At 36.2% G+C, this 27,488-nt stretch overlaps 3 protein-coding genes across 3 annotated transcripts in view; 2 read left to right on the top strand and 1 right to left on the bottom strand.

The window, feature by feature from the left end:
- The window catches only part of PsGEF (Protostome-specific GEF), a 55,102-nt gene extending 30,448 nt beyond the window's left edge, over window positions 1-24,654 (top strand). Inside the window, exons 6-32 of the mRNA XM_090119352.1 lie at window positions 99-270; window positions 856-1,041; window positions 1,396-1,675; window positions 4,214-4,390; window positions 4,678-4,836; window positions 5,112-5,330; window positions 5,688-5,801; window positions 6,259-6,469; window positions 6,841-6,994; window positions 7,444-7,549; window positions 9,704-9,862; window positions 9,946-10,110; window positions 10,210-11,385; window positions 11,461-11,531; window positions 11,602-11,708; window positions 11,782-11,920; window positions 12,507-12,666; window positions 12,882-13,000; window positions 13,073-13,172; window positions 13,609-13,681; window positions 14,550-14,672; window positions 14,898-15,029; window positions 18,682-18,812; window positions 19,675-19,816; window positions 20,305-20,407; window positions 21,102-21,198; window positions 23,666-24,654. Of these exons, the coding sequence (XP_089975478.1) occupies window positions 99-270; window positions 856-1,041; window positions 1,396-1,675; window positions 4,214-4,390; window positions 4,678-4,836; window positions 5,112-5,330; window positions 5,688-5,801; window positions 6,259-6,469; window positions 6,841-6,994; window positions 7,444-7,549; window positions 9,704-9,862; window positions 9,946-10,110; window positions 10,210-11,385; window positions 11,461-11,531; window positions 11,602-11,708; window positions 11,782-11,920; window positions 12,507-12,666; window positions 12,882-13,000; window positions 13,073-13,172; window positions 13,609-13,681; window positions 14,550-14,672; window positions 14,898-15,029; window positions 18,682-18,812; window positions 19,675-19,816; window positions 20,305-20,407; window positions 21,102-21,198; window positions 23,666-23,743 (4,853 nt within the window). The 3' untranslated portion in view covers window positions 23,744-24,654. The remainder of the gene's footprint in view (window positions 1-98; window positions 271-855; window positions 1,042-1,395; window positions 1,676-4,213; window positions 4,391-4,677; window positions 4,837-5,111; window positions 5,331-5,687; window positions 5,802-6,258; window positions 6,470-6,840; window positions 6,995-7,443; window positions 7,550-9,703; window positions 9,863-9,945; window positions 10,111-10,209; window positions 11,386-11,460; window positions 11,532-11,601; window positions 11,709-11,781; window positions 11,921-12,506; window positions 12,667-12,881; window positions 13,001-13,072; window positions 13,173-13,608; window positions 13,682-14,549; window positions 14,673-14,897; window positions 15,030-18,681; window positions 18,813-19,674; window positions 19,817-20,304; window positions 20,408-21,101; window positions 21,199-23,665) is intronic.
- LOC149909360 (uncharacterized) lies at window positions 15,060-16,740 on the top strand. The gene is made up of 4 exons (XM_090120137.1): window positions 15,060-15,067; window positions 15,619-15,852; window positions 15,979-16,040; window positions 16,115-16,740. The coding sequence occupies exons 1-4, from the start codon at window positions 15,060-15,062 to the stop codon at window positions 16,153-16,155; spliced, it is 345 nt and encodes a 114-aa protein (XP_089976263.1). The 3' UTR covers window positions 16,156-16,740.
- A 341-nt stretch (window positions 24,655-24,995) lies between the features above and the next one.
- On the bottom strand, window positions 24,996-25,886 carry LOC149909358 (uncharacterized). Its single transcript, XM_090120159.1, has one exon. It carries the CDS (start codon window positions 25,884-25,886, stop codon window positions 24,996-24,998), a length of 891 nt encoding a protein of 296 aa, XP_089976285.1.
- Between the last annotated feature and the right edge of the window lie 1,602 nt (window positions 25,887-27,488).

Raw genomic sequence — 27,488 nt, 5'->3', positions numbered from 1 at the left:
ATTGCAACAGGACGTCATTTAGTTATTGCTCCTAAAGCATCATAGCCAAACTAATATAGATCACACTCCTCAAATCCTATAATCAATATTACCCACAGATGTCGCAACAAACGGCCCTACAGCTAGTCAAGCGCAAGTCGCCGCAGCATTACAAAGAGAAGCTGATGAGAATCTCTTCTTACGATATTTGGAACTCGACCCGCCAGAGGATCCGACCGCGCCGAGACGGACGCAAAGGAATGGGAGGACACCGTTCACCACTACTAGAAAGTGAGTTCTTTTTATAGTTGGTAGAGAAAGAGATTGATAAAGTTATTAATATCAATTTTAGGATGAAAGATAAATTTCTACTCAAGCTTTTAGAAACGTTAAAATTTTTTAAATGATTTATATCTATACTAATATTATAAAGCTGAAGAGTTTGTTTGAACGCGCTAATTTAAGGAACTACTGGTCCGATTTGAAAAATTATTTCGGTGTTACATAGCTCATTTATCGAGGAAGGGCTATATAATTATCATCAACCTAAGGCCAACGGGAGCGTAGCAATGCGGGTGAAACCGCGGGGCATAGCTAGTACCCTAATAAACGTATTTGCCATTAATAGACTACTCATCCAACTTATTATCATCCAGTTGCAAAAATATAAGAAATCAAAGTACCTAAGTATGTAAAGATGAACGAATATACACGTGCTCTATATGAAATTTAAGGTACTACCTAGTATAGTATTATATTATCTGTTGTCTTAGATACCTAATACACTATACATATACTAATAACTAGCTATATACATAGCTAGTTATTGATAGGGACATATCAAACACTTCTTTAACGAACAATCATCTATTTCAGACTGGTCCGCGGCACAGGCGGGGGCTTCGGTTTCACAGTAGTATGGACTCGCCCTCCGCGCATAGAGCGTGTAGCCGCGGGTGGGGCCGCGGAGCGGGCGGGCCTGCGGGCGGGGGACTATATCGTGTTTGTGGGGAACAAGAATGTGGTCACCGCTAGTGAGGAGGAGGTCCGGGGGCTTGTTAAGTGAGTATTGGTGTATTAAGTTGGTGAAAATGATTCGTTTTGAGATCTTTTTTTTTTTGTAAAAAAGCGGACAAACAATCTAGTGGGTCGCCCGGTAGCGAGCGATCACCATGTCCATGAGCCTTCAAAAGAGAAAAAAGATCTGCAGGTGTGAAAAACAGACTAGATATTTTTAGATGATTTCTTTAATCGTCCTGTCTTCATCTGACTAATTAAATAACTAAAATGGAAAAGGCACATAACTAATAGGTGTAACACTAAATAACCATCAGCTTACCAAACAAATCAGCTTAAAAGACCGAAAAGATGTTTATTAAAAGACATACTTTTACTAACCACTTCTTCCCTCCACAGATCAGCGGGCCAAACCCTCAACATAGAGACATTCCGCCGCGTCCCCCAGAACGGCGTGGGCGCGCGGCGCGCACAGCCCCCCCTCCCGCACCCCCTCCCCCCACACACCCCACACACCCCCCTCCCCGCGCACGCCGCACAGACCGACACGCCCCCTCCCCGCTCGCCCCGCGGCGCGCTCGCGTCCCCCGCGGCCCGCGCGCCCACCGCCTGCTCCTCCACGAGCCAGTCGCTCGACAGACGCAAGCTGCACCTGCCGCAGGTCACGTTCTCCAAGGAGGTCGGTAACGGCATTATTGTGTAGTTCTAGAACGTTCTAGAATGTTCTGGAATTTTCGATGTAGGTTGTAGCAAGCCGCGCCTACCGCACTGCCACAAATGATGTCAGTAGCATTGCTCTCAAATGTTTTGGAATTTGCGATGGGTGGTTTGTAGCTAGCTACAACGACAGGTCACGTTCTCCAATGTAGTCGTTTTTGTTAAGTTCTACAATATTCTAGAAATTTTTGAAAATAGAACATTCTGGAATTTATGTTGTTGTAGCGACTTAGGTTATGACGTCATTATTGAGTTCTAGAACGTTCTCAAATTTTTGACTCACGGATTGTAGTTAGCTACAATCACGTTCTTCAATCAGCTCATCATCATTGTTTAGTTCTAGAACGTTCTGGAATTTTTCATTTGTGGTTTACGCAGCGTTCATGAAAGAGGAGGTTGATTATGCTCTTTTCTTTTTTCAGTGATAAGATTAATCTGTCTTGCGTTTGAAATAGATTTGACGATTGAATTAGTTTTAGACGCTCTAACGGCTATTTGTTAAACTATTAATCAACTACACCTCTGGAGAACGCTGTAGTAAAATATAAAAGGCACGTCGACGAAAAAATAAAACTAGTCAAACGTTTTGGTAGATCGAATTTGGATTTTAATTAGAAAATTGGTGCTAGCGTAAACCTAGTGTATCGAAATTGTACAAAAAATAACGTGTGGCACTCGAGGACTGCCGCGGTAAAGCTATTGCATAGCATCGCTGTGCCGGTTAGAGTGGGGGGTGTTAGGTTTTTGGCGTGACAACGTCTTATAATTGGATAGATCCGGCTGCACGCACGAAAAAACATGACTCATGCGGCGTTACCTCGCTCTGAGGCGTTCCATGTAAGGCTTGAAGTGCAAGCGAGAGCGCGGAACGAGCGACAAAGAAGCACAATCGGACGTTGTCACGTTCAACTATCGTCAGTAAACCGACTTTACAAACATCCAATTTTTTTCGTTACGGAACTTTTACATTCGGTCGCCGCGCTCAATGTCTGAGATAAAAGCTATGCAATAGCTTAATACGGTGTGCTCCTCTAACCAGTACAGAATACATATTATATCTTTGTTCTCTTAGATTTAGTTTAGTGTAACACGATACATTCCATTAATTTAAAGTTTGCTTATTTTTAATTTATTCTTCGGCTTGTACAGTTATTTATGTAAAATGTAGGTAATATAATAATTTCTCAGAAACGTTTTATGTGTTAATTTGCACGACGAATTAACACAAGGGGGAATCGTTACGTTTAAGATTTGTTTTTTCTTTGTTGAAATATATTTTGTTATTATTTATTTCTTTCTTTGTAAGATCATGTGTGTTAATAATATTGTCATTTCTATTCTTTTGAACTTTTTTTTTGTATTTTGTTTATTTTGTACGACACTCGATTTTATTTTTGTAGTGATTCAATTTTTTCTTAATGGAAGAAGTTTTGTTCCTGTTATTTTATTTCGTTTTTTCTAATTTATGTTTCTTTTAAGTGCAAATAAATTTATTGCTTTTATTTTTGTTTTGTTTTATTTTTTGTTTCATGCCCTTTTAATATTTTCGTGTTCTTTTGTGTATCCTTTTTTGATTTAAGTATGATTTAACCAAATGCAGGTGCATTAGGTGAAAAATATTGGAGTGTATCACCATTCATAATCAACTTTTTTTAATATTACCTACGCCAATTGGATACCAATAATATCTCTATATTTTCTCTATAAATAATAAATTCAGTAAGAGAAATATTGTTAAATTTGATAAATATGTTTATTGTACATACTCTAGTTTATCAATATTTTTCGAGAAAAGGTTTCATCACTTATAAAGGGCTTATTTAATTGATAATATTGACATTATTACTGCAAAAAAGTACATTAAGATAAAAATGTTGTGTGGTTTTATGAAACCACGGTAAAAGTGAAACTGTTCGAACGGTTCCGAACACTGCTTTGTGTAGCGCATGTCGCGTGACGGTCGGCTGCCGAGTAGGTATACCTACTCACACGCGACATGCGCTAGGTACACAGACCAAAAAGTTTGAGACGATGTAATAAAAGTTTCACTTTAACAAGTGGGCAATTTAAAAAGCATTATGACTCTATACTTAACTAGCTTTTCGCAGTTTCCCCCACGTGGTCAGAGGAAATTCCCATGGAAATGAGATGTTTCACAGCGGTTACAAGTAGCCTATAATATCACCCACTAGTTCGATAACTATTTCCGACATAAAAATAAGATCATATTCTAATCACTCCGTTGCAATATGAAAAAAGACAAATAGGCACACTTTCGAATTGGCTAGTTAGGATTATTATTTAAAAAGCTTTCTTGAGATAAAAATATTACGTACCTCATTTAACTGTTAATGAACAACTGGTTTATTTTTTTGTGATTTAACTAATCACATGGCGTAAGTCCGCCTTGTTTTCTTCCCGCACAAATGCTGAACTATTGCATTTACCATCACATTATCAATGAAAGCAAAAGATTCTCCAACCATAAAGTCCCTTGCAGCCGCCAGGTCTGTCCACGGACGGCAGGAAGCGGTCACTCCTGGCAGTGATTGCCAGGGAGCAGCACTACGCAACTTGCCTGCAGTTTGGCTTAGTGCGTTTTGTCACACCGCTGGCTGAGAGAGCGGATCTGATCGCTCCTAGCGACCATCAGTTGTTATTCCAAAATATTGAGGAGGTAAGTAATATGATAAATAAAGAAAACAATAGATTAGATGAGAATATAGAAGAGATAATGAAAGAACTGACTATGAAGGTTGAGAAAATAAAAGGATTTAATTGAAACGAACAAATATTTTAGACACAGTTAAAACTGAGTAAAATCTATGTATGCTTTAAGAATTTTATTGACGATAGTTTTATAAAAGAAAGAGAAGTTCAAACCGATACAAACTGGATTCAGTGAAAATAGCTCTAATTAATCAACAATCAGCCTCTAATAAGTTTAAATTGAATTAATTCCAGATTTTTAGGCTATCAGAAGATATTTTAGATCAAGTGGTTCAAGATGACGGGGAAATCCAAACATCAACGGTAGTCGCTGTGTATTTACAAAAAACGCCTGTGTTCCTAAGCCTTTATAAAAAATATTGTTTGGGACTGAAAAGAGCGGATTGTGTGCTAGTAAGTATTACGTTCCTTATTTATTTTCAAATTCAAATCAGTATTTTATACTTTGACTTCTACAGAGATATGGATTTCAAAGGTAGTTGACAAACTTAAGTTTTCTATAGTCATCTTCAAAGTGACTGTGCTGTGAAAGCTATTACAATTTAGCATTACAATTTTAATTGATAGGATTCAACCATTATAGCTTTCGATAGTAGCATATAAGTAACAAATACTAATTCACCCGTCATTTTTTTTATTCACTTATAACTTCTCATATATTTTTCAAGGTAAAAAAATCAAAAGACCCCAGCGGAGCCTTCTCTCGATTCTGCACAAGTCCCCCTATACCTAGAAGAAGGCCAGACATAACCTCATTAGTGCACAAACCACTGGAACAGTTCCGGGAGCTCTTGAGGCTGATGCGGGCTGCGGCTGTTGGTAACGGCTCTGGACCTTACGACCAGCTGGAGAAGAAGCAACTCCAAGTTATTGTAGAACAATTACAGGTACTGTCATGCCCTTACTCTTTAATACCATTTTATTTAGTTTAGAGCTGTTTGCTCCAGATTTAAGATATAGCCAACACCCTGTTCACTTTTTACAATATTGTTGATTGTGGCAAAATATTGCAATATTGGCAATATTTCAAAAAGTTCCTTTTCTACGCCAAAATTATTCAAAATCAGTATCCTATAATAGGTGAAAATAATAAGATTGGGATATTTAAATTGCTTACTGAATAATATTAATGGATTCAAGAAACAGAGTTATAGTTAGTTTTCTTAATCTAAAGATATCTAAAGATATATATTATGTCCGTGTCTTTATCATTTTCATAACAATATGTTCATGTTGTTCTACAGAGTGGTTATCAAGATGTAACAGCTGGTTCAGGACTAATGGGACTGGCTGGTGATGGCAAACCCTTACTGTCCGTAGCTGATCTTGAAAGTAGACTTGTGTTCACTAGATGTAAGGTAAGTCAAGTTCCACGTCATTTTTTTCAATATTTTATACGTTTTGACCGTATTTCATCGTGGTTGTCATCATTGTCATTCTTTGCGTTATTTTCAACTAGCTTTCCGCCCGCGGCTTCGCCCGCGTTTTCAAAGAAAAACCCGTTCCCGTAGGATTTCCGGGATAAAACCTATCCTATGTCCTTTCTCGGGTATCAAAATATCTCTATACCAAATTTCATGCAAATTGGTTCAGTAGTTAAGGCGTGATTGAGTAACAGACAGACAGACAGAGTTACTTTCGCATTTATAATATTAGTATGGATAAATGTTGTAAAATTTGGAATTAGTTTAAACTTGATTTAATTTTCAATGCCTTCTCAATATTATTATCTTGCGGTGTGTACGTATTTTAGTGATCTTTAAAACTGGTTAGAATAACGTACCGTACGTAACTAATATTAACATTTTCTTTCAGCCCTTCGTACTTAGCACTGCAGGGCGGCAATGGATATTTGGAGGGGAGCTGTCTAGAGTCGAAGGAAGAACGGTCAGACCCTATTGGGCGCTATTATTCTCAGATCTTCTTTTATTTGCTACCGTCTCGAGGGACAGGGTATTATTTGTCACAGAAGAACCGGTTGCTTTAGCCACTGTTTCGGACGCTCAGTTTAATGTTAGAAAAAAAGGTAAGCAAGTTTCTTGTCTAATTATTTATAGCCTATTTTGACAAACACATTTTATGAAAATTTCCGCAGGTGATGAAATAATAATTTATTACCTTTCCGATTATTTAATAACTGTTAGGAAGAGGACACAATTTTTAATTAAAACATTTATCAAAAAAAAGACGTGTGGCACTCGGGGACTGCCGCGGTAAAGCTATTGCATAGCGTGCCCTCAAGCCACACCTCCGTGCCCGTCGGAGTGGGGAGCGTGACGTTTTTTCGTTACGGAATTTCTCAATTCGGTCCCCGAGCTCAAGGCCCGCGATAGAAGCTTTGCAATAGTAGCTTAATAAGTCAATAATAAGTATATAATAATTAATAAGTTCTTGCAGCGACGGAATTTCGGCTAATCCTTGGTCGAGCTGGTGGGGAGAGTCCACTCGTCTCCTGTGCTCCCAGAACTCCCGGCAGACAACGACCAATAGTGCTTCGAGCACCGTCTATTGATTTAAAAGCCGTGTGGCAGAGTTTATTGCAAAGGCAAATGTAAGTAATTTTTATACAATACTAGCGGTCCGCCCCGGCTTCGCCCGTGGTACATGTGAAAAATAGATGTTGGCCGATTCTCAGACTTACCCGATATGCACAGAAAATTTCATGAGAATCGGTCCACCCGTTTCGGAGGAGTATGCAGACTAACATTGTGACACGAGAATTTTATATATAAGAGATACTTACTTCACCTTATTGGTCCTAAAACTTTACAAGTACAAATAAACTGATCAATCAAATTATAGATTTAATAAGCACAATCACAGCCTAGCACAATATTTCTTTTATTTTAATCAATATTTATTTTAATCGATTAAAATTATAAGTTTATGTTAAAATATTTTTGTTGCTATGAAAACTAAAGTTTTACCACAGTTTTTATATTGACAATCAAAGAAAACGAATTCAATATTTTATTAAAGTTTGATTTATTATTGTTACAGAAATCGGGCGCATACAATGTCAGGGACACCACTAGGCTCTCCACTGGATTCCCCAGACCCGCAACTGACCTTCAGCCTGGCGACACTTGACTCACAGCAACGACAGGTATCAGCCTCCAGTATACAGCGACACTCGAGTCTCGCGCTATTACCAGCAAGCTCCTACCGTTCCCATCTAAACATGCTCGTCGAAGAACGCCCAGAAAAAGAGGTCCGAGTTAGTTTCGATGTTCGAACTGATTCAGATTCCCCTCAGCCCCAACCCGTTAGAGGCCCTCTAGCTACAGTATGGAGAACTGCCACACCAGAAACACCATCTGCCAATCTTTCACCGGCCGATTCACAAACCTTCTCTTCTCACTTTGTATCAACATCTAGCATCGAAAAGAATGGAGAGCCCGCATCCCCTAGTGCCCTACTCACTCCCGATGGCCCGGAAGATTATTCTGGACATTCCCCATGTCGGTGGGAGTCGTTTGAAGCCGATTTAGCACTCGCTGACTTAGATGTCGATCCTTCCTATAAACATGATGTTGAAGAACGAATATTTTTACCCGATGACCCCCTTCTACCTCGTGTAGCTCTCCCAGAAAGGCCAACTCCTCCCGCGTATCTAGAACTTTGATCTGCGGAGTCGGATCCGGAGCTAGTAGACTCTTGCTTTCCCCGGATTCATAGTAAACGCTGAACAGTGTTTGCCCCAAACGTTAGTACAACAATGTGTCAAACTCGTTAAGAAATATTGAATGTGGTAGTGTTCACGGCGTCTATAGATTGTTACGTTCTCAAAACCTGAGAGAATATATTCTTAGGAGATTTAATTGGATTGTTAATAATTGCTTATTGATAATAAGGTTGTGGTAATAGATTTTGAGAGACATATTTTCGAATATTGCCCGTAATTTTCCAAAGAAGCATTTTAAAAATTACTCGTAGACTAAGTCCCGAAACGACGAAACAGAGCTAGGCACTAACAAGTAAAACTGATTAAAGAACTGACTTTCCAAATGGTTATATTGTTACTGAGCGTATAATCATTCAAAACTGCTATTTTACAGTATTATAGGATTCAGTGTCAAAAATGTAACTATAGGGTACCAAGTTGTAGGAAATATTTATACGATACGAATATTTATAGTTTTCTAACGTTCGCTTCTTGAGTCTTCCGTCCTTTTCTTATGGCATTCCACTTGTTTTTTAGTACTTATAATAAATAATCCATCTTGGCGTCCTTCTTCAGATATTTGTCAGTTTGGACTCGTGTGTTTAGCTTTCTTGTTGTTTTCTTTTGATAGATGTGTAATGCGCATGTTTATAACCGAGCCTTACTAATTGTACAGGTCATGTGGATATTTGGCGATTAGTTTTGCGATATCCGTATCATAAAACACATTTTTGTTGCAAGGCATAATGTTTATTTTAGCATCATTATCACTTTTAGTAACGTAGTTATCAAAAGGAAATGTGTTACAATGAAAAATGGTAGTTGCTGTTACATAATTTCAAATAACGTAGTGGCCGTTCATTTGACAACTTCACAAAATTGCCTATATTTATTGCAATTAACCCATGATCGCGTATGTATGTTATAATCGCTAGCATCGTAAAATGTTCACATAACCTAACTCGGAGTTTTTGTATGAATATGACCTAATTTTTCTACCAAATAAAATTCGTATTTAGTATCAGTAATTTTTGACCTTTTGGCTGTGTGTAAATTAAATAAGTCTCTTAGTAATTGTGGTAAAAAGATTTTATAATTTTGAGAAAACATTTTACTTGTTTCGGGTTTTTGTGAACTTAATATATTTACTGATTGGATGTTTTTGTTTAGATAGGATCAGTATATTTTAAAATAATCGGTGAATAAAGTGAATTTGTCAATGGTGATTTTTTTTATTTCGTATACCCTTGTAATTATTGAATTAAACCAATATTAATACTACCATTTTTCTTTGTAACGCTATATAAGTAATTTAATAATAGAATTTAATTAGTAATCAAATAAACCCTACACTACACACAACATAACATACCTCAAATCTTAAACGTTAGAAAGGTAAGTATTAAACAAGAAGACAATTTTATACAGTGATATAATTGGAGAATAGTATTATACATATACATTCCGGTGAGTAAAACCTTAATTCTTCATAATTAATATCTCAAAACCAAATCCACATACAGCATAGTTTCCTTGTTTTTATATTTTTGCTAAAAAATAAGGGAAAAATCTAAAATTCCAATTTTAATTTAATAGACACGGCGGAGTTCCGCTGAAACTCAGACGGGAGCAGGAGGCAGTGCAGCTGAGGGAGGTCGCAGTTCCAGAAGTAGAGGGTCCACATTACACTTACAACGATGGATGACACAACTGCCTGAAGCTGACGAGCTGGATCCTCCTGAACCCGATATGGAGGTAACAAAAAACTTGAATGAATCTTACTTTACTTAAGTGAGATTTTCGTCATGCTCGTAATCATCAATATTGTCCTTACTTAGATGTGGAGCATTGAAGAACTACGAAAACGATCGCAAGAATTAAATTTACTAGAAGTGGCAGATCTTGTTGAGAAACATGAAGTCAAGGAAAATAAAGAAACTGTACAAGTTGAAAAGAAGGAAAATGAACACAGTCCTTCTAAGAGCAGTAACTCTGGAAGTCAAGTGAGTATTATTCATTTATCAATAGAATTAGAAATGTAATGAAGCTGAATCGCTGAATAGAATTCAAATTGATCAATGATTTATGTATTCCGCTTTCAGATCACAGTAAGAACTAGTCCAGTTGTTGTAGATACATTACCAGTATGTAGACAGTGCCACAAGAAATGCTTATCGAAGCCAAATAGTCCTTTAGTATCCCAAAAGGAATCGTTACCTCCTAAGCCAAAGCCAGAAGCATCTCCACAAAACTCGATTTCGAATCGAAGTTCAAAGAGTGTATGTAGTGCAAGTTGTGAAAAACGCAAACCGACTCAGTTTCACTGTCACTTGGAACGAAAAGGTGCTATACGAATACGTCCAGAAGACGGCCCCAAAGCGGCCATAAAGGTTATAGATTCAATTGAACAAAGCCAAAAGATGTTGAAATCGAAATCGTATGAACTTAAAACTGATTCGCCTGTTATGACTCGAAGTAGCTCAGATGGCAACACAAAGAGTCAATTGGAGTTAAGGAAAGAGCATTCAATAAGATCGCCCAGTCCAACTTCAAGTAGCAGAAATAGTCCTTTATCTACAAGTCATACAACATGTAGCTCAATGGTATTTAATTCTAGCTCTAATGATTTAAGAATTTCAAACTCAAATATAACGAATCCAGTCCAATGTGTGATAGCTCAAGAAAAATATATAAATGAAGTTAAATGTGTGGAAAGTATAACTTTACCAAAATCGAGAACTTCATCTTATTCATCGTCACCAACAGTTTTAAAAAAAGAGGAGTTAACGAGACAAAAGGCTGAAACCGTGCTTAATAAAGTCTTAGGTATTAATATAGTTACTAGAAGAGAAAATGTTGGTACACGCCTGAGGACGTCTTCAGTTTTCTTAGATGATGACTCAATGCATGAAGACGATAACGATTTTAAAATAGAGCGAGGTTTAAGGAGATCTCCTAGAATGGGTATTGCAGCTGTCAGTAGAATGAATGGAGATATTACTAAAAAATCGGAACTATGTGAAGAAATAAATGCTAATACAAGTGATGTTTTATCGGATGAAGATACAGAATTGGGACCACTTATGTTAATGGGTCTATCGGCTATCAATCCAGCTGCGCATTTAATGAGAGTAGAGCCATTTAATAGAGCCTCAATAACTAACTTGACTAACACTAATTCAAGGCCAAGTAGTATCGGCTCAGTTAAGTCAGAATCACCAATACCTAACATTGCTGTTGTACCGCCTACACCTGATTATAATACTACTAATAAGACTGTACGTTTCTATATTATAACTGAAGATATTACACTTTAATTAAAACTAGTTTATGTACATTCTCACATTTTCCAGGATGAGCTTATAGATGATTCCCCTGATTCTCCTGATGTCCCCGATGATCTCCCTTATATATCATTAAAAAGGTAATCAAATTGGTCTTCTAAGTAGTGACCACAATTATTAATCTCTTTAATAAAGAAATATGAATTTCAGATACGGTACAATGTCAAGTTTAGAAAGACTCCCATCTGATGAGACTGATGATGGTAATGTAAGACTGACATCACAAGAGGTGGAAGCACCCAAACCATATAATGCAGGTAATACAATCAATACCATATCCATTTTACCTAGTAGATTTCATAAATTTAATATTTTATTTGTTTTTTTCAGTAACTAGTTCCGCTGCAGGCATAATGGGCTGGACAGCTCGAGCCGGTTCATTTGTAGTTGAAAAGATGAACATCTTCAGTCATACTGAAAACGTGCCAAATACATCAATAGCTCACAAGCAGCCCTCTTTCTTAGAAAGGTATAAAAATGAATATTTTTTTTCTCTACTACTTATCATAAGATATTTATTGGAATTTACATAAAATGTTGAAACTATTTTCTTTTCACTTATTAGGATGAATCCAACACAATGGGATAAGAAACGCTGAGTGTGAGGTTAATTGAATTGTGGCCGAATCTAAGCATTTATCAATGTTATTATTAATTTACATTTTATACTAGTGTAGCTAATTATAGATAGCTAGCGAGGAGTTCTATAGTGATTTTAAAGTAATGTGTGTTACTTATGAAGATCTTTTTCAGATTTATTATTAGATATTTTAGACTTAGTATGTTTTTAAAAACTAGAACATAATACAGCTTTCGAGATTACTAGATGTAAAAAAATATTATGTGGGATTTATGAAGCTAGAACGTAGAATTTTTCAAAAATAATCATTGTTATTTTTATTACTGCTATTTATTAGAATTAAGAGGATAGACGAAATATAGATAGATAAAAAATTCAAGTTTTCATATTATTTTATTTGTGATATAGCTAGTTTTTGGACTGATTTTGAATTGAATGTTTTTCTACTCATTAATTTTACTTTTCTACACAATAGGTGTTTAGGTGTAAGTGAATGGAAGTCAACATTAGGCACTGAAGATGGAACAGTTGAGACTGGAGAGGGAAGTGGAGCTAGTGGGGAGGAAGCTTGGGGGACACCTTCGTCTGGCGACCTCTCCGATAATTTACCCGATTCAGATCATGGCACTCTATCGGTATATTAAACAATGAATACTCTTTACTTTACTAGTTTTAAATAAATACTTAAAATTAACTAATATTATACGGTTAAACAATTAAAAACTTATTTCTTACATTCATTGGAAAAATAAAAAACGATATATTATATAGAGTTATCTTTATAGTCTGCAGAAATGCTGAAATAAAATGATGTGTTATTATGTAGTTGAACAGATACCAATTATTTCAGTCACCTACAAAGTCTTCTTCGTCATATGCTGGTGATGATGATACCGAACTGATGATGGACGAGCTTCTAATGGCACCGACAATAACAGGACCTACTACTTTAAGGCCACTTTTACCTAGGTAGCTATCGTAGTTTTAAATATACTGAAATACGTTTAACTAAAGGGACTTATCAATGTATGTTGTTTTCAGAGATGTATTTAGAAGAAGACTAGAACCATTATTAGAAGAAGAGTGCTCTGACAGCGGCAGTGAAGAAAACAAGCCTACTCCTACCAATTCGGATGACCAGGTGAATATCTTAAAATACAGAACTTATCTAAAGAAAATTTAAGAATGATCATTGTCATTTATGTTTAGTAAATGTATCCAAGAATGATGTGGAAGACCTTTTGGAGTCTCGTAGATCCATCAATATAGTGTTCAACATAATTGTATTAGTCTTTAAGTAATAAATGTTTATGAAACTTCAGATGCAGTAATCTACTTCAACATGTTGGATACCATAGCATGTGAATGATAAGACGATTAATGTGCTTGTTGCATGATCCAAAATAACGATTTTCTATAATTTTAGGTTCTTCTCGGGGTTCCGCATTAGATTGTTTTAAATTTTGTATTATTTTCATACGTTAGACTTACTCTGGGGTTATTGGCAAATGTGAATAGAAAGTAGATAGGTTGTAACTCACATTGTGACTGGTCCGCTGGTGCGGCACTTGACGCAGGGCAGCGAGTTTGGCCCCGATGCTGACGATTGTTGCGACGCGCCGCACCTACCGCCCTCTGCTTCCGAGCCGGGTAAGTTATATAGCTAATGGCATATATCGATGATATAGTGATTATAAGAATATTTACAATGAAACACCAATCTAGAAATAATGCATTTCATGGAACATGATTATTTATTGATGCAATTAAATCGTTCGTAAAACTAAACAACGAATAAAGGAGACTAAAAAACTTAAAATGTTTTTAATAAATAGTTATCGACTTCGTATCCTAATTATAAATGAAAATGATTCAATTGAAATAAAATTCTCTTTGAATTTCATGTTTAGTTATGTTGTATTTGACGATTAAGCAAACATTAATCATTTTTTTAATGTACGACTGTTGGTACAACGTTTCTTATTCTTAGGCATGTATGCATGATAAAATAGCGCCGTTTAAATGTCAGTACATAGCATGGAAATATGTTTTCCCCTATTAATTGATGTTATTTTAGTATTGACTGATTCAGTGTATTTATTGTTGTTTTGGATGTGTATCATCCTTCTTTATTTCATTGTGTACCTACATGAATAATCAACTATCAAACATATTATATTGTTTTTCGTTTTCGTTTATGCTACGAAAAACACTTTCTCCTTATCCTTTTAACACGCTTTAATCTAAAGCTCAATTTACTTAATTATTAAATTAACTAAATTAAAATGAAAATAATACTAGCCATTCATCCCGGCTTTGCCAAAGTTGATAACGGTGCCCAATTCTATGAAAATATAGCTTTCCAGTGTAAAAAAAACGGGACGATGTCCTGGCAATAATAAACTATTTAACATTACCTGTTTTAAGTAACAAATAAAAAAGAGCTAGTAAGCACGTAAGGATATCTATCCTTTTTCATCTGAAAACAAACGATTCGTCATGATAAGTACTATTCCAGAAGCAGGGGACGGTGTGCGCGGCGCGGGGGTCGCGGCGGATGGCGCGGGGCGTGGCGCCGCATGCGACCTGAGTCCAGACCGGACTCCTACCAACGAAGTGCCTTCGATACCCTTACAATCTGGTAAGTAACGCCAATAAGAGATAAGAGATTTTTTAATATTGCGTCAGGAAGTTAACGACCTTTGGAGAAAAAATAAATATCCAGTACATTATATTATGTACAATAACTCATTTTATGAAATTAGAAATAAATATAAATCCTTTGTAGATAAGTATCTTCCGCTACGTATATTACCGTACAAATAATAATTTTGAAGATAATCAAATTGGCGTTATCGTATTCTAGTTTCAAAAGAATATGTGGAACGAGTGTCTGTTGGCGGCGGCCGTCGGGACTCGCTCAGTTCAGCCAGTACCCCCTCCACACTCGAACGCACCACCATACACAACCCCACACCGATGCATCAGCTGTCACCAGGTATAGAAATTTTGATAATGTGAAAGTTTTATGAATTAGTAATCTCAAATATTTATTTATTGGTGTAATAAGGGCTAACTGAACATCAGGAGTATGTTTAATATGAGGATAGTTTGAAATTAAATGGTATCATAAAAAAAATAGAAATTTGTTCGTAACGTTCTGTTTTATTGATGTAACAATTGCAATCTTTGTCTGCATTTGTTTGTATTAATGTATTCCATTATATCTGAATTATCTCATTAAGGTGATGAATTAATTTTTCTAACATTTACGGCCCTTTTTAAACCTTCGTAATTTTTATATTATTAGAGTAATTGTCGTGATGAAAATTCTTGACAAGAAAGTTCAATAGTAACACAATACGTCTACCGTTTTAGAAACATGATTCCATGATATTTTCTCGATAGAAAAAAAATACAAAGTTCTCATTGTTATTTTTTTTTAATCTCTGGCATCTTCAAAATAACAAACGTAAAGTTACGACTTTTTGGATATTAACTATAAAATATACAACCTATACGTCTACCGTGTTAGAATTTTGAAATATGCGATAGTTTTGAAATAAACAAGGAATACTTGAAATTAGCGCGCGACCAGCCAATATAGCGAGAGCCGCCCTGTACCTTCCTACCCCGATCGCTGCACGAGTCATTCCCGCTACGGCCGTCACACGGGGAACTTGTGTCGCTCTCGCAATCGTAACAAAGGGTGACAACACGATAAGACAAAATGAGACAAATGGGGACAATAAAGAAAATAAGAAGAAGAAACATAAAGGTTGGAGGAAAAAGAATGCTTACAATTGGAACAAATTAATGAAGTAAGTTGGTTTTATTTTAAATTTGATGATAATTGTATTAAAGACGATGTTTGATATGTACCCCTGTTTTAAGTACATAACGAATGTGTAAGATTTTTTCATTTATAGCATAGATAATCTTTTCAGAAATCCGGAATCCAGAAGGAAAATAAACCCACTGATTGTTCACAATGTGAACCCACTCCTTCGTAAGTACCTTTATTCAGTCAAAAATGTATGTTATCAACGCTCTACTGGTTTTATCGCATGATTCCATTTTTAGCAAAAAGCAACAAAGTGCAAAGAAATAAAAAATCATGGTGAACTTAGTGGAAGTATGGTGGACAGTATGTATGGAACAGGAGCTCATTGGAGTAGTATTATATTTAAAAAAAATACGAAAAAATTTCAAGAATTACATTTCTTAGTAGGTGGTAGATAAGTAAGTTGTATAAAGAATTTGATGTTGATATTTATTTCATTTATATTTACTGCACCTGTGCGGGAAATTTCTTAGTACTAAAACAGGTTTATATTCATATTTACATAGTAATGTGAGTTTTCATTTCGAAAAATTTTGTGTAAGTATATTAAATTGAGTTCCTGGGTGATCTGGAAACACAATTGGGCCCGGAGGATGGCGCTGCAGTCACTCCTCCTAATCACATGAACCGATTTGGATGAATATTTGTGTGCACATTTCATTGTTGATTCGTTTTCACATTAGCTAATATTATGTATTTTTGTTGTAAACTTAAGTAATTTAATGTTTATAATACATTATTATTGGTATAAATAAGCCAGTGTTCGTCTCACATTGCTGTACCTGCCTACCTACCCTACCAGGGCCTAACTTTGTTCTGGCTATTTTATTTTGATTATTTGTAATGCAATAGAGTGCAAAAAATAAATACACTGCCCACCATACACTAAAGTGCAGTAACAGCAAAATCACGATTTCGAGTAAAACGCATTTAAAGTTAAGAATTGATTTTAAAAAATCAACAGAATGATAAGCAAAAAAATTTGAATGCAGAAAGGTTGTAAAGGCATAGGTTCACACGTTAAAGCAATAAAAAAAAATATATCTTAATAACTGAATTTATTATGGCCATTTATTCTTTTTGGTGCCTATTACTGCATAGCCTTTTTTGTAAAAAATACCATTTTAAACTTAGTAAAATGCAGCAAAAAGCCCTATTACTGCGTTTGGATCAGTTATTGTGTCAAGAAACCCAACTAACATGCAGTAAGGTCAAAAAAATACTGCATTTTAGTTAGTTTTTTAAGAAAAAAGTGTTCAATTTACTAGTGCAGTAAGAAAAATAGCTAGTTCACAGTTGCAGTATTTAAAACATTAACTGCACTTTAGCTAGGAATAATCATATCTGTGTCATTATGCTATCCAAACTAATCTGCAGTAATGCTGTATTTTACTGCGTGTTAGTCAGTTTATAATGATAAAAGAATGTTAAGTATTCACAACTAAAATGCGACAAGCTTTGATTTTACTGCATTTTAGTTGGGAGTTCGTGACAATAAATTGTATTTTCTTAATTTGCAGTAAAAATAGCTTGTATGGCGGTAAATTTTACTGCGTATTAATTTTTTTTTTATTTTTTTTCCAGAAATATAAAACTATCTAAAGAACTGTAAAATTATATTGCTTACTGCATTTTAGTTATGAAACCTTAAAATTTAATCTGCAGTATAATTTATACTGTATTTTAGTTGGGAAATCACGCCAAATTGTTAATTTTTTTCGTTTGCAGTAAGTGAAAACTGTTAAATAAAAACCATTCTTATAGTCTTAGAAATAAGTAAGTTAATTCAATAGAAAGCTTAAGAAACCCGCTTTCAGAATCACTAATAAAACGAAAAATCACAAAAGGGCTGTTACTGCTCTTTAGTCTCTGGTGGGCAGTACATGCGTCAATATATTTTGTGTTTTTTTCAAAACAATTCTTTATTTAAAAAAATATCATTCCGACCGCGGCTTTGCCCGCGTGGAATTAGGTTATATCGTGAATCCTGTTTTATCCCACAGAAGTGTTCAGTTCGGATAAAAAGTATCCTATGTGTAAATCCAGGCAAATATTTTATCAAAATTGGTAATGTAGTCTTGACGTGATTAAGTAACAACTAACAAAAAAATATACAAATTAACATCCAAAGTTTCGCATCAGTTTTACTGAATTAGTGATATCTTCCACTCTTGACTTTGACTGAGAAGAAATAGGGCTTATAACTTCTTTCAAAAATAGTACCTTTCATTTCTGGGCATGATGTAATATCTACGTCAGCATCAAATTCTATCTAAATCAATTCAGTAGTCCGCGTTATTGAGTACCATTTCATTTTTTCAGAGTAACAATATTTTTTGTTATTTTAAAGATTATTTATAACCTGTATTATTTTGTAATAAAGTAAACATTACGAAATAATAATAATTATTAATAATGTCTAAGTAGTTGTTAAAAAGAAGATTATTTGTTTATAAGCAAGAAAATAAAACCAATAAATCAACAATTAAATAAATGTATAACAATATTATAACTGTATGACGACTCCATACATGTTTGTCCCGAGTCGGCCAGCGGCATCGCGGCGAGTTAGCAAGAATGACTTCGCGCACACCCGCGTTCGCGATAGCGAGCTATTAGACTCCGCCCGCCAAGCAGTGGATTTTTTTTTGTGTATCGTCTTAACTGACAATTTATTTATTGACGGTAAATAAACAATACCCAAAAATTCAACTATTATTCACAGAATCAACATTTCGCTCTCTTTTATCAATTTAAAACGGTGACATTAAAGTAATCAATTTAAACACAACAACAAACAATTCAGCTTCGGAGGCAGTCCCAGAGCCAGCAGCAGCGGACCGGCCGGCGACGCCCGAGCGCCTCACGCCGCGGGCGGAGATGCGCCTCGCGCTCGACCGGGGGAGGGACATGCTGGCGGAGCAAGAGAAGTCCTTGGTAAAAAAAATTGGTTGTCTGTAAAGTTTACTGACGATAGTTGAACGTGACAACGTCCGATTGTGCTTCTTTGTCGCTCGTTCCGCGCTCTCGCTCGCACTTCAAGCCTTACATGGAACGCCTCAGAGCGAGGTAACGCCGCATGAGTCATGTTTTTTCGTGCGTGCAGCCGGCTATATCGAATTATAAGACGTTGTCACGTCAAAAATTATAAAACACATAACTAAATAGTTGCGTGATGTGATAGGTCTTGCCTTAAAAGAGATCTTAGCGACCCAAATTTTTTTATTGAAGTATCAGATAACCACTAAAAATGCGATCTTTATAATAACATAACAACACTAGTTACACAGTTTTCTTATTTACTCTCCTCAGGAACCTACCTTGTTCCTTAGCAAAACCGTTAAAAAAATTGCCGAATTGGTCGAGTTTATGCTCAGTAGCACATTTGACGATATATTTTTATTATTATAAAGAACTAGCTATGACCCGCGGTTGTCTCGGTTCACGGTTGATTTTGGCGTAGCCTTCCTTGATAAATAAATGTGCTAACACTGAAATAATTTTTCAAAACGGACCTGAGATTAGCGCGTTCAAAAAAACAGACTTTTCAGCTTTATAATATTACTAGCTTTCCAACCGCGGCTTCGCCTGCTTTGACTAAAACCTAATAAATTATATACTAAAACCTTCATCCAGAATCACTCTATCTATTAAAAAAAACCGCATCAAAATCCGTTGCGTAGTTTTAAAGATTTAAGCATACAAATTAAGGACATAGGGACAGAGAAAGCGACTTTGTTTTATACTATGTAGTGATTAATTAATTATAGATATTTATTGAATATGGCATGTGGTGTAGGGTGGCGGGTCCGACCACTGGTCGTTTCGCGCGGCGTGCCAGCGGTCGCTGGTGCGGCGCGTGGCGAGCGCGGACGCGGTGACGCTGTGCCGCCGCACCGCCCCGCATACTACTTCGCACAGTTCTGTATATGCTTGGAAAGGTATGTTTATAGTTTTATAGCGTTAACGTTGTTAATTTTTATTGAACATCTAATAGTTCCGCGCACAGTTTCGTAGATGTTTGGTTAGGTCCATTTTTTTATAGTTTAATTTTCACTGGTATTCAATGTGTTTATAAAACCTTTGTTTATTAAAATTACTTTTATGGTTAACCATATTATAAAACCAGATAATAGAGTCATAAGTTATAACAAAGTTAATCAGTATGTGTTCTTGTGAATAGCTCATATCGCACTAGCTCTATCTCTACATGAAAAAAATAATAATTTTGAGCATTTTAAATATCTATTAGATCTTTAACAAAATCTGAAATAACCAAACTAATAAAGCAAACGCCACAAGTTGAAAGGAAAACGAATGAGACGATATAGAAAAAAGTTATTGAGATACATACAATATTCTACAATAAAGGTAATAAAATAGTCCGACTCTATTACATTACTAAAACGAATAACAAAACCATTCACAGCTCCAGAAAACGAAACGAAACTTATGGAGATGGAGCAACTGGCACGAGCGGAAGCTCAGACGATGCGTTCGCGGACGCGATCTCAATGCCAGAACGGGAAGATGTGAGTATTCACACTTATATGAATATTTTGGATATATTATAGAGTTCGATGTGATGAAAGTCATAAATATATTAAACCAATCTTACTTTACTGATATACTAATTAACTGACTTCAAAATGTACACTTGAAGCACCAAATTTATATATGTGGAAAATACCAACACTAATCTTTATATTCGACTTTTTCTTCTCTTTGAATCAACAGATCGTTTTCGGACTACCACACTTTTTTATTTGTGATGTACTTAACTATACTAAAAGAATATACCTTACAAAACAAGCCAGCCTGCTCTGCTGGCTTTTATTTTTCTGTGTCATTTTCTTTTGTACAAATGTGCAGTGCAAAGAAAAAAAGTACCATACTAAATGTTTCGAAATCACCAAACTTTGACCAATTCTTTTCAAAAAGGGTGCAATATTGTTCATTATCTGCTATGTCCTTTCTTGTTTGTACAATAAAGTCTTTAGGTTCTAATTTAATAATAAAACTTTTGAGTACTAATATTTTTATTGTGCATCCTTTACTATAGTTCGCGAGCGACTGACTGTACATGACCCGCATATATATCTTATGCGGGTTATGTACAGTTATAATAATTGCATACTCGTCATAATATCACTACAAGCATTATAAATAAATACAATATACTATTTAGTTTAAAACATTTGTTGATCCATCGACAAACACTTCCAGTCTGGGTTTCCTCCGACGCCGCGCCTCCTCCGATAGCCCCCGCCGGGAGCCGTTCGTACTGAACAGCGCGCGCCCGTTCTCCCCGCGCCGCACCACTGTGAGCAACCACGGCTATTACAAGATCTGCTTTGTCAATGGCCATATCTAAGCACCCGCTGGATTTAACCTTCCTTTGCTATCTTTCAGGTGGCACGCAAATGCATTTAATTGATTGATAGATGCAATGGTAATAAATAAAAAGGTGCAGATAGGTTACCAACACAACATTCTATCTTCGAAAACGACACACTATGCTATAGTGATGAACGATCAGACGTTAAAACAGCTATCGAAGGCGAAAAAGAAACAATTAAAGTAAAAAGTCGAACATGTGGCTAATTAGCTACAATTTTTCGTGCCATTCCCGGAGCGCTCATATCTAGCTATCTACACCTTTTTACTTATAATATCATTGAATAAGTATTGAGTGCATTTGCGTGCAAGCAAGGACTAAGCTCAAATGTTTTGGGAGTACCTATTTGTGTCGAATGTATACGATTTCTCGAGGTTGTTTTTAAAATGAAAGAAATGCTAGAGTCAATTTGGGAATATTCTCTGAATGCTGGTATTTGAACTCCAATCTTTAAACTGCCAACTGTTTCTAGTCTTTTTGAGCTTACTCTTTCTGAAAGCATTTTTTCTATTATAATAATGATCGGTACAATAATTATTAAAAGACGATTCACCTTACATCGTATTTCATTAAACTGAGCTTTGGTACACTTTAAGTGACATATCACACTAGCGGATTGCGAGCGGTTTCAAAGCGGAGCGGGTGCGCAACGAATACGTTGCGGGCGCGCAACGAACACGCCGCGGATGCGCAGCGAATTCGTTGCGGACGCGTGGCAGATGCGCAACGTTTACGTCGCAGTCATGTACACTCATTAACAAAATGGAATCCGTGCTGGTTGTTACTTATAACTTGTGATAGTATAATAATTATGAGATCATTATTTTTTACGAGTTTCATAACATGTTAATGTTTAGGGTATTGTTTTATCTATTAAATCTTGGTCGAAATGCAATCAGATAACTTAATTGCTCATTAAGAAAGTTCATTAGTGAAATAAATGTTAAAGCTCCTTAACTAAAACAGGGCTATCTTATTATTAGATAAATAGCAGTGAATAGAAAATTTTATCAAGCAACCAGCAACTCACTATCACTTTGCTCATAATTAGGTTCACAAAATCTCTTTATAACATACGTTGCTATGGGAGAGATTATACTGGTCAGTCGTTACATACTTTTGGAATGTATGGTACATTCTAAAAGTCCTAGTAATTCAATTTTATAGCACCTTTTTTTAACAACTCCAGTTGTTATTACATCTTTAGTTAAGTAAGTGCATTTCCACAGTACGGTTAAAAAATTGAGTGCTACAGAAATGATGTAAATATTGAATGTAAGTTAGGCAAGGCGGAAGGGCTGGCTTTTGTGCGAGAGTATACAAAATGACGTCGACGCTTCTATTCGCAGCGAAATCGTTGCGCGTCCGCAACGAATTCGCTGCGCAACCGCGGCGTGTTCGTTGCGCGCCCGCAACGTATTCGTTGCGCACCCGCTCCGCTTTGAAACCGCTCGCAATCCGCTAGTGTGATATGTCACTAAGAAGCACCAAATTTTTAAGGTGAAGATAGCACTTAAGTAGTTTCATAGTTTTAATTGGTAGGAAATAAATCTTTAAAACAAGGACAATTGAGATACTCCAAAGTTTGTTAGCAGAATTGTACTGAATTCAGAATCGGCTACAATAATATGGTCTAATAGGTAATAAGATTGTTAATGTACGACAATCGTACGCTGTTATTTTCGAAAAATTTCGCTAAAATTGTTGCTAATTTTAAAAATTGTGGCAATGTGTCTTTTTTGACATTTGGTCAATTGTTCTTTGCTTATTTTATAGTTAAATAGCGGTGTTTTCTGGGACAATTCTCTTTGTGACTTTCGCACAGACTGTTTTAACACAAGTACATAATATTGCTAAGTAACATTGAAAATGTAAGAAAACTTAAACAGTCTCTCGCCAAGGTTATATTGAGAATGTTACCATACACGTATCATCTTCTTCGACTGACAACCAAACCTGTCAAAAAGTGTCAGTTTTCCCGCCAAAATGTACATTAAATAACATAGAGTAGAAGATGATACGTCAAAATTGGCTGAGAAGTTTAAATCCAGCTTATCAACAGCCTATTAATCGACCGTCTTGTTTAAATCTGTCCATTTATTGGAACTAATGTTCTAGAAATACATTTTTAATCAAATTCATAGCGCTTTTATTTCGCCCTGCTTGTTTGCAACCCTATCCTTTCCAACACAATATTTCTAGATATTTTTGTACTTTGCTCGATGTTGCATTTATATTAATACTTCAACAATCCGATAATAATACAAATCGTATAAATGACACTTCCCACCACTATAATTACACATATTCAGACTAAAACACTAAACAATTTTGAACATTATTTACAAGGCACGCATTAAGTATATATTGTTATTAATACAAATTCTTGCAGGAAAGACAATTCGACAAAAGATTTTGGAAACAAGTGACCCGGAGAAGACAATCTTGTGGTTCCATCAGCCAAATCTAAAGACGTTATAAACATAAGTGTTCACAGATAATAATAGAAGACTTAGAGGTGACAGAGAGTAGGTAGTTAGTGCAAGTGTTGCCATTACGGACATTTTAAAGAGGTTAGGGAAGTGTGGATAGTGAAATTTTAAAATAATGGACTTTTAGTAAAGGGAATGCCAAATGTTGTCAGGTACGTAAGTAATGCCAAAATTACGAACGAATGGGACCTGTCGATTATTCTTCATATCGTAGGTAGGCTCTTGGCTTAAATATTGTAGATAGGTGTTACAAATTGTAAGGCCTAAAGTGTGGAAACTGTGAGAGCGGTCTAATGTTTCTCATACATAGATGTACATAGTAACATATCTGATATATAATTTATACTAAGCTTAAAACTTTGTATAGTTACTTGTTTTAATGCGTACGCTGTTGACTATTGAGAAAGTAAATCGTTTCATATAATAATTCATCTTTTTAGACGTCCTTCTCATTCTAGTTTTGAAGAGCTGGTCCTTTGGGTGGCTACATTTTTAGAAAATTATATACATTTTTAAATTTATTATTCCTTGGCTGGTTGAACATTTAAAGTGTTAACTTTTTTCTACGATAATTTTTTTTTGAAAAATAGACAAAGAAAGACAGAACAAGATATTTATATTTGCCCAACTACATTAACGATATTATCATACTAATATTTCTTACACAAGGTGTAACAAAAGGCTTGGAGAAGCTGTAAAAATGTGTAAAATAATTTTTAATATGATAACATTGTGTGTTCAACCAGTTGCCTATGAACAGCTTGTATTTGCGTCTCGCGATAATCTGTGAACTGTTTTTTGTAGTTAAATGTGACGAATTTATTAATTTTAAATCAGATCAATTTTTAAAATCTTGTTTGTGTCATATTTCAAAGGTAAAAAATAAATTTCTCGATACTATTATATTTTTCATTTTTCAGTCATTCCCCAATTTTTCATACTTACCTTTCTCTACAAAGGTAGCTTGTCTTTCTCAAACGTCAGTTCTATCGATTGGCTTAAGTTTCATCAAAAATATGTTCCGCGGTTTACATAAAATACCGCCGAATTTATAATGTTAAAGAACAGGATAATCAAATAAAACAAACTAATTGGAATGTAAGTACATTTATTAAATTCATCAAGTAATCTAATTTTTTTTTTTTTTTTTTTTTTTTTATACTAAAACCGACAAAGGAGCGGGCGGTGTACTGATGAAGGTGATCACCGCCGCCCATAGCAATTGCAACGTTAGGTAACCTTGCGATTGTTTTGCCGGCCTTTGAGGGACGCGTAGGCTCTTTTTTTGAAGGCATCCATGTCGTAGGTAGATGGAAACACCGAAGAAGGCAGGCTGTTCCACAATTTTGTTGTTCGGGGCAGAAAATGCCGTGAAAAACGCACAGTTGTTGATAGCCACTCATCCAGATGGTGCGGATGGTACTTGAGTTTGTGTCGTGCAGTGCGATTGTGGAATTTGGCAGCCGGTATTAAGCCAAAAAGTTCCTCGGAACACTCCCCATTGTACAGGCGGTAGAATACGCACAGAGACGCAACGTCCCGCCGCAGTGCCAATGGATCGAGCCGATCGGTTAGCTCGGGTTTGCCGACGATTCGAGTGGCTCGACGTTGCAGGCGGTCAAGAGGAAGTAGTTGGTATTGGGGTGCTCCAGCCCAAAGGTGAGAACAGTATTCCATATGAGGCCGAACTTGTGCCTTATACAGTTGCAGGCGGTGAGCTGGCGTGAAATACTGTCTCGCTCTGGCGAGCACCCCAAGTTTCTTAGAAGCCAATTTGGCCTTGTCCTCTAAATGACCCCTGAACTGCACGTCGCTCGCAATGTCGACACCGAGAATCCCGATATTCGGCGTGGCTTTGAGGAGAGTGTTTTGGAAACGAGGAGTCACCGTGAACGGCTTCTTTTTGGCGGTGAATGCGCACACTTGTGTCTTTGATGGGTTGAACTTCACAAGGTTATTCTGACCCCAACTGGAGATTGCATCCAGGGTTTTATTAATGTTGGACACAAGTTCGTTCCGATACTGATCCACTTGCTCCTGAGAAATTCGTGCGTGCCCGGAGTATGTGGCATCGCCAGTGCTATCATCAGCATAACAATGAATATTACGTATTTGCAACATATCATTGATATGAAGAAGGAATAGCGTAGGCGACAACTAGGGCATGTAATATCGGAATAGTTTTGAATTCCGATATTGATTTCCGATATTGAGCTCAATATCGGAATTCCGATATTGATATCGGAATTGGACATATATGTTAAAAAGGTGGATTTTATTAATTAAAAACCTATTATAATCATATAATCTTTTATTTGGTATGAAAATAGTTATTTTACTGCTAAACAACTTAATTTAACTGACTCAAAACATGTTTTAAGAAAATGAAATAAACATGTTTTAAGCAATACAATTTCAAAAATATAAAAACTTATATATAACTGTTTAATTTATTACACGACTACTTTTACTGCTAAAATACAAATTTAACTACAACAACACTAAAAGGTAGTGTTACCTAGTAATAACCCAAAAGATATAAGTGACCTATTTGGCAAGTATGTCTTCTCTGTCTTCAAACCTACACAACACATAGACTACAAATATATGGCTTTACCTATAATGCATCCAACGTAACTTCTGTGCTCAGTACATTCTCAATATCATACAATTAAAATAGCACTACTGGCCCTGGACCCGATCAAAGGGCCATCCATGTCCAGACAATGTCCCGCCCATATTTCTTTCCCGTTGTGCAGACGTGATGTCTGTTCCCCTGTCACTAATTTTTAATACTTCCCTAAATAATGGTTTGTTTCCATCAGTTTGAAAACAAGCTCGAATTGTTCCCATTTTTAAGAGTGGCAATCGTGAGCTCATTTCAAATTATCGCCCAATCTCCATTCTTTCTACCTTGTCAAAGGTTTTTGAATCAATGGTTTATGATGTACTCTACAAGCATCTCTATAGTCTTCTTTCTGAATTCCAACATGGTTTCGTGGCTAAAAAGTCCACAAATACAAATCTCATCTCATATGTAAGTTACCTAATTGAGGCAGTTGATTAGGGTTACCAAGTCGACGCAATTTATACCGATTTCTCATAGGCCTTTGACAAGGTCGCCACTCGCCAGAAAACACACACAGAGTTAAGAGGTGTTTACCTCTTAACTTTACAGTTCATGAAAGTGACTGATGCACACAGCAGGTAAGACGCTTTGTTTCTCTGTGCGAGCGAATAAGCAAGTGAGTTATACGCTGTGAAAGAGTGAGATAGGCATACTGAAATGCGTCATTTCAATCACCACTATACCTATTTCTTTTTTTAAATCTGCCTAATTATTTAAATTGCCGCAAATTTTAACCTCAACTTAATGATTTAGCACTGAATAAAAAAATCTTAATTCCGATATAACGATATTGGATCACTCAGTATCGGAATTGTAATATCGTAATTTTCATTCCGAGATTCCGATATTGCGAGATTCCGAGATTCCGATATTCATGCCCTAGCGACAACACACACCCCTGCGGGACACCAGCATTCACAGGCTGTGGCTCTGAGCACGATCCGTCGACTACGACCTTAATGCTGCGTGCCTTGAGAAAACTGGAGATCCAACTGCATAGTTTCTCAGGAAGCCCGTACGAAGGCAGTTTCGAGAGGAGACCTTTGTGCCACACCCGATCAAAGGCTTTCGCTACATCTAAACTGACTGCCATA

The sequence above is a fragment of the Colias eurytheme genome, chromosome 3 (genome assembly GCF_061535395.1).
Source record: "Colias eurytheme isolate Ceu_HAF_F1 chromosome 3, ilColEury1 Martin Lab GWU primary, whole genome shotgun sequence".
Classification (NCBI taxonomy): Eukaryota; Metazoa; Arthropoda; class Insecta; order Lepidoptera; family Pieridae; genus Colias; species Colias eurytheme.
The sequence above is the reverse complement of the archived record's forward strand: the minus strand, read 5'-3'. Positions and strand labels throughout refer to the sequence as shown.